The sequence below is a fragment of the Trichosurus vulpecula genome, chromosome 2 (genome assembly GCF_011100635.1).
Source record: "Trichosurus vulpecula isolate mTriVul1 chromosome 2, mTriVul1.pri, whole genome shotgun sequence".
Taxonomy (NCBI): Eukaryota; Metazoa; Chordata; class Mammalia; order Diprotodontia; family Phalangeridae; genus Trichosurus; species Trichosurus vulpecula.
The window spans coordinates 374295173-374309899 of NC_050574.1; the positions used below are offsets into that span (position 1 = coordinate 374295173).

The 14727-nt window shown below is 36.1% G+C and overlaps 1 protein-coding gene across 1 annotated transcript in view; it reads right to left on the reverse strand.

Annotated features, from left to right (window-relative positions):
- Positions 1-381: 381 nt before the first annotated feature.
- USP16 (ubiquitin specific peptidase 16) overlaps positions 382-14727 on the reverse strand; it is a 43977-nt gene continuing 29631 nt past the window's right edge. Inside the window, exons 10-18 of the mRNA XM_036744869.1 lie at positions 12858-12936; positions 11472-11563; positions 10637-10693; positions 9523-9699; positions 6913-7573; positions 3870-3964; positions 1404-1490; positions 821-977; positions 382-734 (exon numbers count right to left, since the gene is read on the reverse strand). Of these exons, the coding sequence (XP_036600764.1) occupies positions 601-734; positions 821-977; positions 1404-1490; positions 3870-3964; positions 6913-7573; positions 9523-9699; positions 10637-10693; positions 11472-11563; positions 12858-12936 (1539 nt within the window). The 3' untranslated portion in view covers positions 382-600. The remainder of the gene's footprint in view (positions 735-820; positions 978-1403; positions 1491-3869; positions 3965-6912; positions 7574-9522; positions 9700-10636; positions 10694-11471; positions 11564-12857; positions 12937-14727) is intronic.

The following is a 14727-nucleotide window of genomic DNA, read 5'->3' on the forward strand; positions in this document are numbered from 1 at the left end:
CCCTGGGCTTTGGTCCTCTCCCTCACCCAGGGCTGCACTCCTGGGATTTTCATTTCCTGTCTTGCTTTTTTTCTCCTGGAAAGAGGTTCCCCCTGCTGGACAGGACTAGGATTGAAGGAATTCTTCCCCTTTCCCAGGTCAGGCCTCCCAAGCTTTTGATTTTGATAGGGGAAGTAGATAGATGAAGACCCTTGGCTGTCTCTCTTTAATCATGGCCTCAGTTCCAAAAACCTACAAAAATTGCTAGGTAATCCAGGAGACACTTCACAAGACTCCTCATCAATCCTTGTCCAGTCACCACACTGAGGAGCACATTTATGAATTAATGTAAATTTTACAGGAAATTATTCCTAACCAAATTTAAGCACAGTAAACTAAGTCTTAAAATTATTAAACCAATAAATGGTATCTTTATTTTTCCTCTCAATCACAGACAGAAACAAGACATTTGCCACTTGTGATTCTGTTTAGCATTTTCCCTGCAGCATTCCAGGACACATGATCTTTTCTGGAACAGTCAAATTTATGTGAACATGATTCAAGATTTAGAAGTCTTTTTTCCATTAAAAAACAAAATGTGGGGTGGAATTCTTTTTCAGATTAATTTTTCAGATTAATTCTCTCATAAAACAGGAGGTAAGCTTGTGAATTTAGAACCTTAGTTGCAGGCACAGCTTGTACATGTGTATCACTGATATGAAACCACTGCCCCTTCGCCGATTCATTTTCAAATTCTGTCAAGAACAAAATTTAAAACAGAATTAAGATACAGGTGTATTTCCCCTATTTAAAGTAATAATAAATATTCCCAGATATTTACCTTGTGGACTAGTTCCATCAAGAACAAGATTATAAAGATGACTATTTGAAGTTCTTGTCTTCACATAGGCAGTATAATGCCCCCTCCTCATAGTACCACTGTGTTCAACAACTCCGTATAAAGAATACAACACTTTTGTGTTTCCTTCAGCAACGTTCTGTAAGAATGGAAATCAATGAGATTAGGACAAACATAATTAATCTGAAAAGCATACTACTCCTTGAGTAAATGTTATTTAAAAATTGGTCAAGACTGACTTAAGAGTACTAATCAAAGAAATAGCCCTTTCAAATGATTAATAAAATCAGATAAGTTCTCCTGAAAGAGCTTTGTAATCTTAGCAAGGTGGGAATCCTCCCATTATTATATAGGATCTGCCCAGAACCTTTTCCATAACTATACAGGCTCTATCCAAATTATTGGAGGACTTCTGGCACTTAAAGTTTTTCTTTAGGGTTAACTTTTGGTTTATTGTTTAACTTAAAAAGCCTTCCATCCCCCAACCACAACTACACTTCATCCTTATATGAACAAAATTGATATTGTAAGCTATAATTTAAATATAAGGACCATTTTTACTTACCTTGCACTTCATGGTACAAAAAGGAGCCAAATCTATCACATCTGGAAACTTTATGTGCTTGTTAACTTTGCAAAGATTAAGACCAGCCTAAAAAGGGACAATGAATTTAGTTTAGAAGTTAAAACATTTCAGTGTTATACATAACTACGTAAAACTCTTAAAAGAACTAGTTTTGTGTCTGTCTGGTTTGGACCAAGGGGTCCCTCCCACCTTCGCTATTAACCAGCAAAGCCATTATTAGCTCTCTAGGCCTATGCTTATATTTCCTCATCTACTGGTGGACTGACTAGAATGATTTCTAAGATCTCTTCCAAATGATTCTAACTTTCAGTTTTTCAAAGTTAGCCATGAACATCCAAAATAATTCTAGAGCTTCAATGGGAGGTTATTTACCTTTGCTTGCTCAAGTAAACTACAGAGGACCCAGACTAATAGTAATAATAATAATAATAATAATAATATGGCATTTAGGCTTTAAAGTTTACAAAGTGCTTTTACATACATTCTCTTATTTGATCCTCACAAAAGCCCGGTAAGCTTCACATTTGGGGAAAACAGGCAATTCAGTTTAAGTGGCTTGCCTAAGAAGCTGAATTTGAACTTGAATTTTCCTGAAACTAGGTCCAGTGCCACTATACTACCTTAGAAGTTTAGGATAGGAGTTTATAACTCAGAACTACAAAAGTACTTGTCCAACCTTAACCCTCTCCTACCTACAAACCCAAGCTTAGAGTGTTACTAGGTCTATACCCTAATTGACTTCCTCAAGCATGAAATTAAGGGAAGAGAAGAACCCATAGGGAAAAGGTCCCTGAAACTGAAGGAGCTCAGATACAAAGATTTTCTAAAAATAAAGATCACAGCATCACAGGCCAAGGATCACAGAAGTAGTTAAGTCACAGGGTTGGGATTTAAGCCAAAATCCTCTAGTCCAGATCCAGTACCTCCCTATGATGGTGTCATTAATGTGATCATACAAAACAGTGATTTATAAGTGAAAAGCCTTTAGTAATCACAACTTCTTTCCACTCTGAGTTAATCCTTAAAAAGGCAAAGACTTAAGAATGGCAGGGAAAAAAACTACCCAGACTCCTATGGGACACTGGCAGCAGCCTGAATGTGGAATAAAAACACCTTGGCCTTTTCAACCCACAAACACCAAAGACAACAGAGAAGGTTAGCGGGAAAAGCTGCAGGGATAGCATGAAAGGAGTTCACAGTTCGGCCACCACCCTGTGGGGGATCAGCCAAGGTGGTGCAGCTACAGAACTACAGCTGCAGCTACTTCCGGCCCCAGGCCCACCTAGTGGGAGGAATTAAGTGGCAAATCAGAGCAGGAGTGCAGAGCCTGCTTAGATCTGAGTCAGGTCCAGGTGGGCGCTTCTTGGGGAAGGAGGAGTGCTGGTGTGGCAGAGCTGACTGTGCAGAAATAACTCTGAAAACAACAGTGCAACCCCTCAAGCTTGAAACAAAGTACTCTTTACAAGCAGTCATACCCTGCTGAAAAAAAGGGTCAAGTAGGTTGGCTGGGAACATGGCCAGGCAGCAAAAATGGACTCAGATTCAGTCTCAGACTTCGGATTCTTTCTTTGGTGACAAAGAAGAGCAAAACATACAGCCACAAGAAGTCAACAAAAGTCAAAGAGCCTACATCAAAAGCCTCCAAGAAAAACATGAACTGGTCTCAGGCCATGAAGAGCTCAAAAAGGATTTGGAAAAGCAAGTTAGAGAAGCAGAGGAAAAATTGGGAAGAGAAATGAGAGTGATGTGAGAAAACCATGAAAAACAAGTCAATGACTTGCTAAAGGAGACCCCCCCCTCCAAAAAATTGAAAAAAATACTGAAGAAAACACCACCTTAAAAATTTGACTAACTCAAATGGCAAAAGAGCTCCAAAAAGCCAATGAGGAGGAGAATGCTTTGAAAGGCAGAATTAGCCAAATGGAAAAGGAGGTCCAAAAGACCACTGAAGAAAATACTATCTTAAAAATTAGATTGGAGCAAGTGAAAGCTAGTAACTTTATGAAACTAATGTTATAGCAACACAAAATAGGGATATTTTCTGGATTTCTCCCTCAACTTCACACATTTTCCAGTAAAACTCATATCCTGCCTATAATGAAAACTTTTCCAATTCTTGCTAATTGGTGATTCCTTTCAAGGTTAAGACTTAAATACTTCAGGAAGCTGTAAAAAAGTATAGTTATCACTGAATCAGAACTAGAAGGGGCCTTTGAGACAATATATCAGGTCTAACCTACTTACTTTACAATTAAAGAAATCAAGGCACAGAGGGGCTAAATGACTTGCTCAGTCACACAGCAAGTATATGAAGGAAGGATCTGAATCCAGGTCTTTCCAATTCAAAATCCCACTCCACCATGCTTGCCTCTAAAAATTTTACTCTTTAGAGATGAGACTACTTACTGACAAAAGATAAAGAGAATATTAAACACTGACTGATACCTGTTGAAATCTCTTTAAGTGAAGAGTTAGAATGGGAGGAGCCAGAGAAATCAGCATTTGCTTTTTGGCATTTGTGTAAACATGCTTCTTTTCACCTAAGGACAAAAAAAAAAAAACAAATTTGAAGGTAACTTTTTTTGTGGCACATCAAACAACTGAAGAAAAGTCAATTTTCTTTCTTTTCACATTTACATAAAACCATTTTAGGTGTTGCTAAAACAGCTTTTTCTAGGCATATGTGAAGGGGGACAAGGAAAGACTGAATGGCATGTGCAATTGACTCACAGCAGTCCTGACTCAGACCTATTTTCCAGTCTCCTTAAAAATACTGGGAAAAATCAAATCCACAATGTGGCAGGGACTCTCTAAAGACACTAAGAATACAAACACAAAAGGAAATTCCCTACTCCAGAGGGGCTTACATTTAAAGAGCATACACACAATACTAAGAAAAACAAAGACAAGATAAGAGGTATTAAGGAAAGGGAGGGCAACAGCATTTAGGAGGACTGAGAAAGGTTTCATGTTTAAGGTGGTGCTTGTACTGCATCTTGAAGGAAAAGTGGGATTCTATAAGATGGAGATAAGGAGGGAGTAAATCTGAGGAATATGAGAGAGCCAGTGCAAAAGCAAGGCAATATAAATGTAAGATGGAGTATCATTTTGAAAGATAAAAAGGCCTGCTTGGCTAGATTACAGAGGAGAAGCTTGGCAGACAGGTTGAAGACAGCTTGTGAGGGCTATATACACCACGCTGGAGTTTAAATTTGATCCTTGAAGCAACTGGGAACCACTGGAGTTTACCGAGTAGGGAAATTACAAAGTCAGATGTGCTTGCTCTTTAAGGAAAATCATTTTGGCAGGTGTGCCAAAGGAGGACAGACTGGAGGGGGAAGAGACCAATTAAGGAGGTCAGTGCAATAACCTAGATAAGTGATGAGGATTTGAACAAAGGTGGTGACTGTATATGTATCTAGGGGAAGCTGGATGTGTGAGCTGTTGTGGAGACAGAAAATGTAAAATTTGGCAGATAATTAGAAATATAAGTTGGGCATATTGCTGAAGCTATAAACCTGGAAGACTAGAGGAATGATGGTGCCCTTGACAGAAATAGGAGTTTGGGAAAGTGTCGATATGGAGGGCAGTGGTGCAATATAATGAGTTCTATTTTGGACACAGAGTTTGAGATGTCTCTTGGGCATCCAGTGTGATAGGTACAGCTGATATATCTAACTTAAAACTCAGTAAAAAGACCAGGGTTTAGGATATGGAGCTGAGTTATTTGCTTTGAACTGATAAGTCTATGAAAGCTGATACAGTCAGCAAGAGACTAGGGAAAAGAGGGCCCAGGACAGCATCTTGGGAAAACCCAAGTAAGGTGACAGAAGAAATACAGATGATGAGCCAGCAAAAGACTGAGGAAAAAGACAAATAGGAAGAGAATTAGAAGCACAGTGTCAAAAGAGGGTAATCCTGTCAAGAAGGATGAGGATTAAGAAAAGACTATCAGATTTGGTAATTAAGAGATCACTGGTGAACTTAAGAGTTCAACTTTCAGTTGAGTGATGACATCAGAAACCAGACTACAAAGGTTTGAGGACTGGGCGTAGACAGCCTTTTCTAGGAGTTTGGCTGGGAATGGGAGGATATACATGTGTGTGTCTGTCTATACACACACACACACACACACACACACACAGAGAATAATTTGAGGGAGTGGAGAGTAGAAAGGTTTAGTGAAAATTTTTCAAAGATGGGAGAGACTTCTGCACATTTGAAAGTAGCACAGAAGCAACCAGTAGATAGAAGAAATAGAAAATATGAAAAGGTGAAGAGGGATGAGTGGATAAACTGCTGGAAAAGATGATAGGAGATGGGATCAAGGGCACATGCAATAGCTGGTCATGGCAAGGTTGAAGTCCACCTCATTATTACAAAAAGAAAATGGGAAGTGTCAAGAGATATTAAGATGAGGGGGTAGAAAAGGGAGTTCATGCAAATGGCTTGAATTTTTTTAAATAAGTTCTCTCAACTGAGAGAATGTGGGGAGGAGGAGGCATAGAAGACCTAAATAAAAGTTTGATATATCTTCTGTAGGGAGTGAGACTGGGTATCAATTAGGAAGGAATAAAATGAATACCATACTTCAAGTATGATCCAGTTGAAGCTGGATAATAAGAATTTATAGTGTACCCAGGAGAATGGTTATGTGACTTCCTCCAGCTCCATTCAGTATGTGAACGTGTATGAAAATAGAGGAGGTAGATGGCAGGAATAATCCAGGGCTGGCAGGGGATAAGCGGAGATAGGATAAAGGGGCAAGTGATTCAAGAGTAGACTACCCTGTGCAGTTAGTTGTTTAATATTGGAAAAAATGAAAGTGAAGTCTGAAAAGGGGTAACAAGCCTGAAAATGAACTAAGGGGTTAGAGAATTGGAAATCATGAGGGTAAAAAATAGGTTTAGGAAATGTGAAGCATAAGGAAACCTTCTTGGTTAAGAAAGTAGAACACTGGGTAATGGTGAGATTCAGGATATGACCACTCCTGTGTATAGTTGAGGTGCAATGAAGAATTAGGTCATGAGATTAAGGAGATACTCAAATGGATGTTGAAATCGATTAGTATGAGAGCAGGTTTTGAGAAGGAGGGAAAGACAAGGTGTTGAACTTGCTGAGAAAGAGAGAATGACCAAGGATCAGTACAAAACAGCCATTGTAACTTGAATGGAGAGGAAAATTTCAATACAATGACCCTGAGAGGTTGCCAAGTTACAGCAGCAAAGGGAGAGTATTAGAAGTAGCAGTGGGGAAACCAGAAGTATTCCAACTGCCCCTTTATAAGGACCCAGTATGTCAGGATGTGTGAGTGAAGGTATAGGCAGTGCTGGAGAAGGACGGCCAGAGGTTATACATTTTCTGGGTGCAGCCAGACTTCAGTGAGACTACATTCACTTTGGAAATTCAGAATTTTGTTCACTATGGAAATTCATAATTAAAAAGAATATATTTTAAAATACTACTTTTAAAGTATTTAAAATATTACCTTTAGTATCTGTCTTTGGTCCACTATGCTGCCTCTGTGTACAAACATCACAAAGTAGTTTGTTTGAACCTTGAAGTTTCTCATTACTAGTAAACTGATATAAACAATGATAGATTGAACATTCATCAATATTCATAGCTTCCCTGTTTGCTAGGGTACAAAAAGCAGTTTCTGGAACTTCATTTACTACTTCATAGATCTTTGTCCCAGCAGGATAAGTGTCATTCAGTATCTCTATATTTATTTCATCAGGCTGAAGAAGTGCATCCAATTTAAGGTTTTTAAAATCATTGGCAAGGTCCTCTTCTTCATCACTCTCTTTCTTGAGATATATACCATTTAACTTACTAGCACATTCAACGGGAAAAGAAACACTCAGAGTGTCACCTGCATCATTTGAATTTTTTACATTTTCCTCTTCTGTACAATTTGGATTTTCTGGCAAAGCTTCTATAGTATTCTCTTTGTCTCTTATATCTTTTTGATTTAAGCAATACTCTTCAGATTTTTCTTTCTCTTGTGAAAAGCTGTTGGATTCATCATCCATTTCTTCTTGTGGTAAAGTTTTATTAACATATTGATGTTCTTCAGGATACTCAGTGGTACAGATATTATTTAACTGAATACTTTTTTCTTGAATTTTTTGTTGCCTTCGTTGGTTCTGTGAAACAAAGCATATAGTTTGACAAAAGACAAAAATAAGTAAAGCTGATTAAAGAAGAAAAGAAATTTTTAGTAGAGGTGAATCAGCATCAAGAACTTCAGTCCTATTTACAAGCAAAAAACATAAAATGGTGAGTTTATCAACTCTAAACAATACTTTCATATTTGGAGCTGCCTAGACCAGAAGACTACCAGTCAATCAACAAGTGGGCATTGAATGCCTAAATTCTGCTTGGCACTAGGGTATGTACAGTAAGAAATAAAAAGTAAATACTATATGTGTAATAGGAATTTGGGGAAGGGATCAATCACTGTGGATTAGAGTAGTCACTGACAATTAGTTGAGCTGGGTTTTGAAAAATGGGTAGGATGATAAAGATAGAAAAGCATTTGCAAGTACTGAACCAGGTGCCAAGTATCATGCTAAGTGCTGAGACATGAATATAAAAAACAAAATTCTTTCCCTCAGGAAGCTTACATCCTAATGAGTTTAAATCAATCAATCAATAAATATTTATTAAATGCCTACTATGTGCCAGGCACTATGCTAAGCCCTGGGGTTACAAAAATAGGCAAAAGTTAGCCCAGCCCTCAAGAAGCCAACAATCAAACAAACATATACAAAGCAAGCTATACACAGGAAAAATAGGAAATAATTAACAGAGGGAAGTCACTCGAATTAAGAGGGGTTGAAGAAGGCTTCCCGAAGAAGGTGGGATTTTAATTGGGACTTAAGCCAGAAGAGTGGAGAAGGGAAAGCATTTTAGGAATGGGAAAGAGCCAGAAATAATGTCTAAAGCTGAGAGATGGACTATCTTGTTCTCGGAACAGCCAGGAGGGTCAGCATTGCTAGGTCAAAGAGTACATGTTGGCAAGGAAGTGTAAAAAGACTAGAAAAGTAGGAGGTGACTAGGTTATAAAGGGCTTTGAATGCCAAACAGCATTTTGTATTTGATCCTGGAGACAGTATGAAGCCACTGGAATTTATTGAGGGAGGGAAGTGACACAACTGGATCTAAGCTTTACAAAAATCAGTTTAGTGGTTCAATGGAGGAGAAAATGGATGGAAAGAGAGCTGAGGCAGGCCGACCCACCAGCAAGCTATAGCAAGGGGTGAGGTGATGAAGGTCTGCACTAGACTGCAGAGTGGTGGTGGTGTCAGAGGAGAGAAGGGGATGTATTTGAGAGATGTTGCAAAGGTGAAATCAACAGGCCTTGGCAACAGATTGGATTTGAGAGTCTGAGAGATGGTGAGGAATCCAGGATGACTCCCAGTTGTGGGTTTGAGGGACTGGGAGGATGGTGTTGCCTTCTACAGTAACAGGGAATGTAGGGGTGGGTGGAGAGGGTTTCCAGTGAAAGATAATGAATTCTGTTTTGGACATAATGAGTTTAAGATGTCCACAACACCAATAATAAAACAGCAACATACTTCTGTAGTATGTCCCAGTTTGCAAAAAGGTTTCCTCAGAACAACCCTGTGAGATAGGTATCATAAGTGCCCTGTTTTACAAATGAAGAAACTGAGTCTCTGTGGTCTATGACCACACTTAGTAAGCGTCCCAAGAGGGATTCAAACCCAAGTCTTCTGACTCTCATTACTGTGCTTTTTTTTAATACACCAGCAAAAGCAAAGTAACAGAAACTTAAGTGAATGTAGCATGTGTCAAGAGTAATTGCCTTTTGGATAAATTTTGCTATAACTGAAAGAAGGTTATTATTGCTTCTGTAAGGCTAACAAATGACATGGAACAAAAAATACTTCAGGCAGAAATAACAGTTTAAAAATGTTACATAAGTCAAAATTTCAAATATAACCAATTCTCTTATAAATGAAATATCTACTCATAAAATCAGAAATTAGCAAAAAAAGAATTATCTTAACTACAAGTCAAACATCATATTATAAAATAACAAGGTAAAAGAGCATTCTTTATAATTACTAACCTTTGCTTGCTTTTTGGCTTGCTTCTTCGCTTTTTTCTGCAAGTGCTTACTTGTATAAGAAGAAATGTTATTCTTCTCTTTCATATAACTATTGTTATCTTTCTCTTCCTCACTGTCTTTATCTTCATCTTCCTTTGTTTTTTTTATATTTTTATCATTTATGCTTTTCTTACCATTCTTAAAACAGAATATAAATTTTTTAAAAATTAGTAATGTTATTTTCCAAAGAACTTAACTTTGGCTAAATGTTTTACGCTATAATTTAATAATAGATATTTTCCTAAAATATTAAAATTAGGATAAAAATTATTACTTTTTCAAGCAAAAAAATAAGAAAATAGGTTGAATTTGTGAGCTTTACAGACATGCAATAAAAAATTATATATATATATATATATATACACACACACATACACACACACACACACACACACACAAGTAATATAAGAATTAATCCAGTATATCATATATACTAGATTTGCTGTGCAATTGAGAAAATTTCTAAGTAAAGCAATCTGTTGTATTGTGTGGGAGTAAATGTAACATTACAGTTATGGCAATTTCTTCTTTATATAGATAAATGATAGTTTCAAAAGTTAGTCTGTTTCAAAAAGGAGTTAATGTCAGCATGATTTTAGTGCCCATGATTGTGAGGAAATGGTTTCTAAGTTAATTTGTGAATTGACTAAATCAAGACTATCTCTCTTCTACTGTGATAGTTTTGTATCTAACATTTACTCTAAAAGAACAAAATCAATATATTGAAGATATATAGACTTCTCTATCTCCTTGCACAAAGAAGCCGGTTCTAATAGTTATTCCTAATACTTAAGTTATAACATGCTACATAATAAGACTATTAAGGGAGTTTCAGTAAATCCATTATAAGAGTTAAATAAAAGAAATTAACAATTTTCAAGACTTACAAATATAATTGTCTTCTTAAGTAGAATTTAGTTCATACTTTTCACTATTTTCAGGAGACTTTGCAAACAATATTTATCAATCTTAAAGCAAGTTAATAATAAAAAGCTTCTTTAATAAATATTTTAAAGTCTTTATTCCCTATATCTAATGGTAAAAATTTTACATAAATTAAACTCAATAGTCTTACCTGATCATCTAAAACAGGGAGAGACAAATCAAGGAAAGATTCATGAACCAAGGAGACCTTAACCAAACACCAAAAACACTTTTTAAAGGCAAAGAAGATTTTACTTAAAGCATTACGAAGTAAGCTTTGTTTATTTTAAAAGAGAAGGGGAAGGGAATGAGCATTTAACTACTAAGTACCAGGTGCTGTGATAAGCAATTTACAAATTATCTCATTTGGTTCTCAGAATGACAAACTGTTATTATCACCATTTTACAGTTGAGGAAACTGAAGCAAACAAAGGTTAAATGACTTGCCCAGGGTCACACAGCTAATTAGTGTCTGAGGCAAAATTCGAATTCAGGCCTTCCTGACTCCAAGCCCAAAATTTCACTTTACTCAGAATGCCTGCACTGACTGAACACACTAAAAATGCTCTGAATAAATTTTGTTCTAATTAGATGTGGTACTGTAAGGTTAACAAATTCCATAGAACAAAAATACATCAAGTAGAAATATAATTTTAAAATATATTATCGATATCTGATTAATTACTAATTAAAATTAAAATATGTTTCATTAAAATATTGTTATTATGTCATTATATTATCGCCCTCACTGTACCACCAAGCTGCAAGTATAAATTAATGGAAGGAAGTATGACCATGTAACTAGGAGGTGCTTCAGGGTAGGACCAAGGACTTTTAAAACTAGCTTTATATAATACCATATACATCTGAACATATATTATTATAATAACTAAATTTGGAAGTTATAACCTTATTTATAAAGTAGAAATTTAAACTTATCTTTTATATAATGAATAAATCTAGTCATAATCCAACAATCTACTTACAGTTTTGCATTCTTCACACATGATTGTACTAGTTAGTTCTCCACCAAATATTCGATCCACAAAGCTTGGTATTGACTTTTTTTTTTCATGCTCTACAAAAAAGGATTTAAGAAAATAACTATAAAATAAACAGACAAAGCAGGTGAAAAAAAAAACAAACTAGATAGCACACTGATTAACCCTTATAAATTATATAAAATTTAAGGTCTCCTAATCAACAAACTTTCAAAGCAGTTCTACCCTTAACCCAGCTAAAGTTGTTCTAGGAACATAAACTCAATATTATATAATATTTAGTGAGCAATACAACATCAGCTTCAAGTAGAAATTTGGTGCAATCAACAGAAGAACTAGAGGTCAGGAAAAATGTTCTCTAATCGCTGTTCTTCTACCATCTACCAGTGGGCCTCAGTTACTTCATCTAAAAAATAGGGGAGGGGAACATTATTTCTAGGATCCCTGGTACCACTAAAATTCTATGGATCTATGCTACTAGAGAAGAATTACATGAGAAATTCTGATATTTGCGGGTAGCAGATTTGGTTTACTAACTTTACCTAATTACAACATGGTTTTAAAAAATATCCAATGGGAATATATACACTTCCTCCAATTCAACTGAACAAGCTCCTACATTGTATCTGGCACTGTGTTAAGACTCTTGGGATACAAAGACAAAAAGGAAAGCATTCCTGTCCTCAAGAAGCTTACATCATTCTGAAGTGGGCAGCATATACACTGAAAAATAAATATAAAATATATCCAGAGGACATACAAAACAATCATGAATCAGGGAGCACAATCAACAGCAAAGGCTTCTTGCAGGATACACAGCATGTGAGCTGAGCCTTTGAGGAAGGTACTCCTTTTTATAAAAAAATACTACCAAATATAAGCCAAAAGCCATTTTCTCCTTTCCTCCTTTTTACTATATTATCCTCATTGGAAGTTAAACCAAGTCAGAACCATTTTCTCCAGACACTAAATATTTATCAACCTGGTCATCTATGTAACAGAGATGTGTCTAAGGAAGGACTATGCCAATTACCTGTTTTACTGGCCTAGCCCCAAAGGGCATCATCAAAAGGTGAAAAATCAATGTTAAAGCAATTTCTAATGCTTTAAATACTGTCAAACAGGCAAAATGGAGATGGCCGCACATTTAACTTCCCTAATACACATTATTATAGAACTAGAGCACACCATAATTTCCTTTTCTGGTATGTCCATATTTGTACTGCTTCACTGACTGACAGTAAGGTGCAAGCATCAAAGGTTCCATATAGAAAACATCCTCAAAGAAACAAAAATATGCTAGCAACCCAGTATCTAAAAAAATAAAAAAGGATTTTACTTTGTATTTGTGTTCCAGAAATCAGACATTACCTTTAATTTTCTTTTTAAGTTCTTCATCTAATTTTTCAGTGGAATTGCCAAATGCTTTAAGAATACCAGTGCTTACTCTCTGAAAATAATGAAATAACTACATATGAAATAGATATATGAACTATATATGAAATATGAACTATATATGAAAAAGGAGAAACTATATATGAACTATATATGAAATAACTATATATGAAACAATCTAACCCCCCAAACCAAAATTATGATTATGTTTTATGAACTTCTGCATAATCACATTTTTAAAAGAAGACTATAAAATACTATCTACAATAAAACAACTGTAAGAACTAAGCATCTTTTTATTCTTGCCAACTTCTAAGGGTTTAAGTTCTTGGTTAGGGTAAGAACTGAAATATCTCAACTAGCAAACCATCTCTCCACCCTTTATATATCCATATGTGTACTTTTAAAGCACAATACTTAATAAAAATAACTCTGAGTAAATGGTCTTCTAACAAAGTCCTACTAAAAATCTGGAATATAAACACATGGTCTAATCACTCAAAATATTTCTAATGCTTAAGAAATTATCTACTCAATTATTCTTTTTTATAGTTAAACGATTTTCAAAAGTTCTTGTATACTGAATTAGAGACATAACAACAAACTAACATTTCCACACAAAAAGAGAAAAAAATGATCGTAGTTTTTTTCAAAAGTATATGTATACATTCAACATGTTAACCCCAAAGCTGTCTTGTTTTGTCTGCATCTTTCTCTGAACTTCTTTTTGCTCTTTTCTGTGCATTAAAAACAAAACAAAAAAAAAAAACCGACAAAAATCCTCGCTGATGCTTTCTTCTTTTTAGGGGGATCTTTATGACCAACCTAACTCCCCAAACCAAAAGAAAATCTATCCTTTGTAAAAATTAAACATAGGCAAAACCAATCCAGACATTGGCTGCCTACAAATGTATGTCTCATTCTGTATTTTTGTGTGTCACCTGTATCAAGAGATGGGGAAGTGCATGTCATCATGGGTATTCTGGAGTAGTAGACTTAATAATCCTTACAAATTATTACAGTAAAAAGGAACATAGCTTTTTGTTAACAATTTCTTCTGTATTTTATCATTTTTTTTTGGAGGACTAAAAGCAGAAATGAAAAATGTCACCAAGGTAAAATTGATATTTAATAATTATTAAAACATTAAGAAAGTGAAAACATGTTCTTGTTTTCTGATTCCTTCTAAAGCCTTTTAATTAAACACATAATGGAGTGAAAATTTCCAAGAAATGTAAGAACCAACATTGTGCTTCATCACTGCATCACCACTCACAGGCAAGTGGGCCAGCCTAGCTGAAGCAATGGGACACCCTAAGGAAAACAGAAGCAAACATGTGCCAGGCAGGTCAAACCACCACCACCTTGACCACTATACTATCTCCATTCAGACCCTGATGGACACTGCCCAGGAACCTCAGGCCCAAGAGCCTTGGGAATAGTGTCCTCCAAACCAACAGACCTACTTCTACCCAGTCCTCATATCCTCCCTCAGACTCTCATGGACATAATCCAGGACTCTGAATCCAACAGTCTTGGGAATAGCAATGCTTCTAGCCTATTGCCATCAGCTTGGGAAGCAACCTCAGTGGAGACAACTGTGCTACAGCCACCCTACTGAAGGCCCAGAAAAAAAGTTGTTCTCACCAAACTCCTTGGCACTGTCAAATGGTTCAATATCACAAACAGCTATGATTTTATCAATGGAAATGACATTAAAGAAGAAACATTACCATCTACTTTGCCACCGCACCTTAAAGTCTGTGGGACCTTTCCCCCACCTTACAGTTGAAATCTTCCATATGTTGTCTCCCCATTAGAAAGTGAGCTCCTGGAGAGTAGGGGC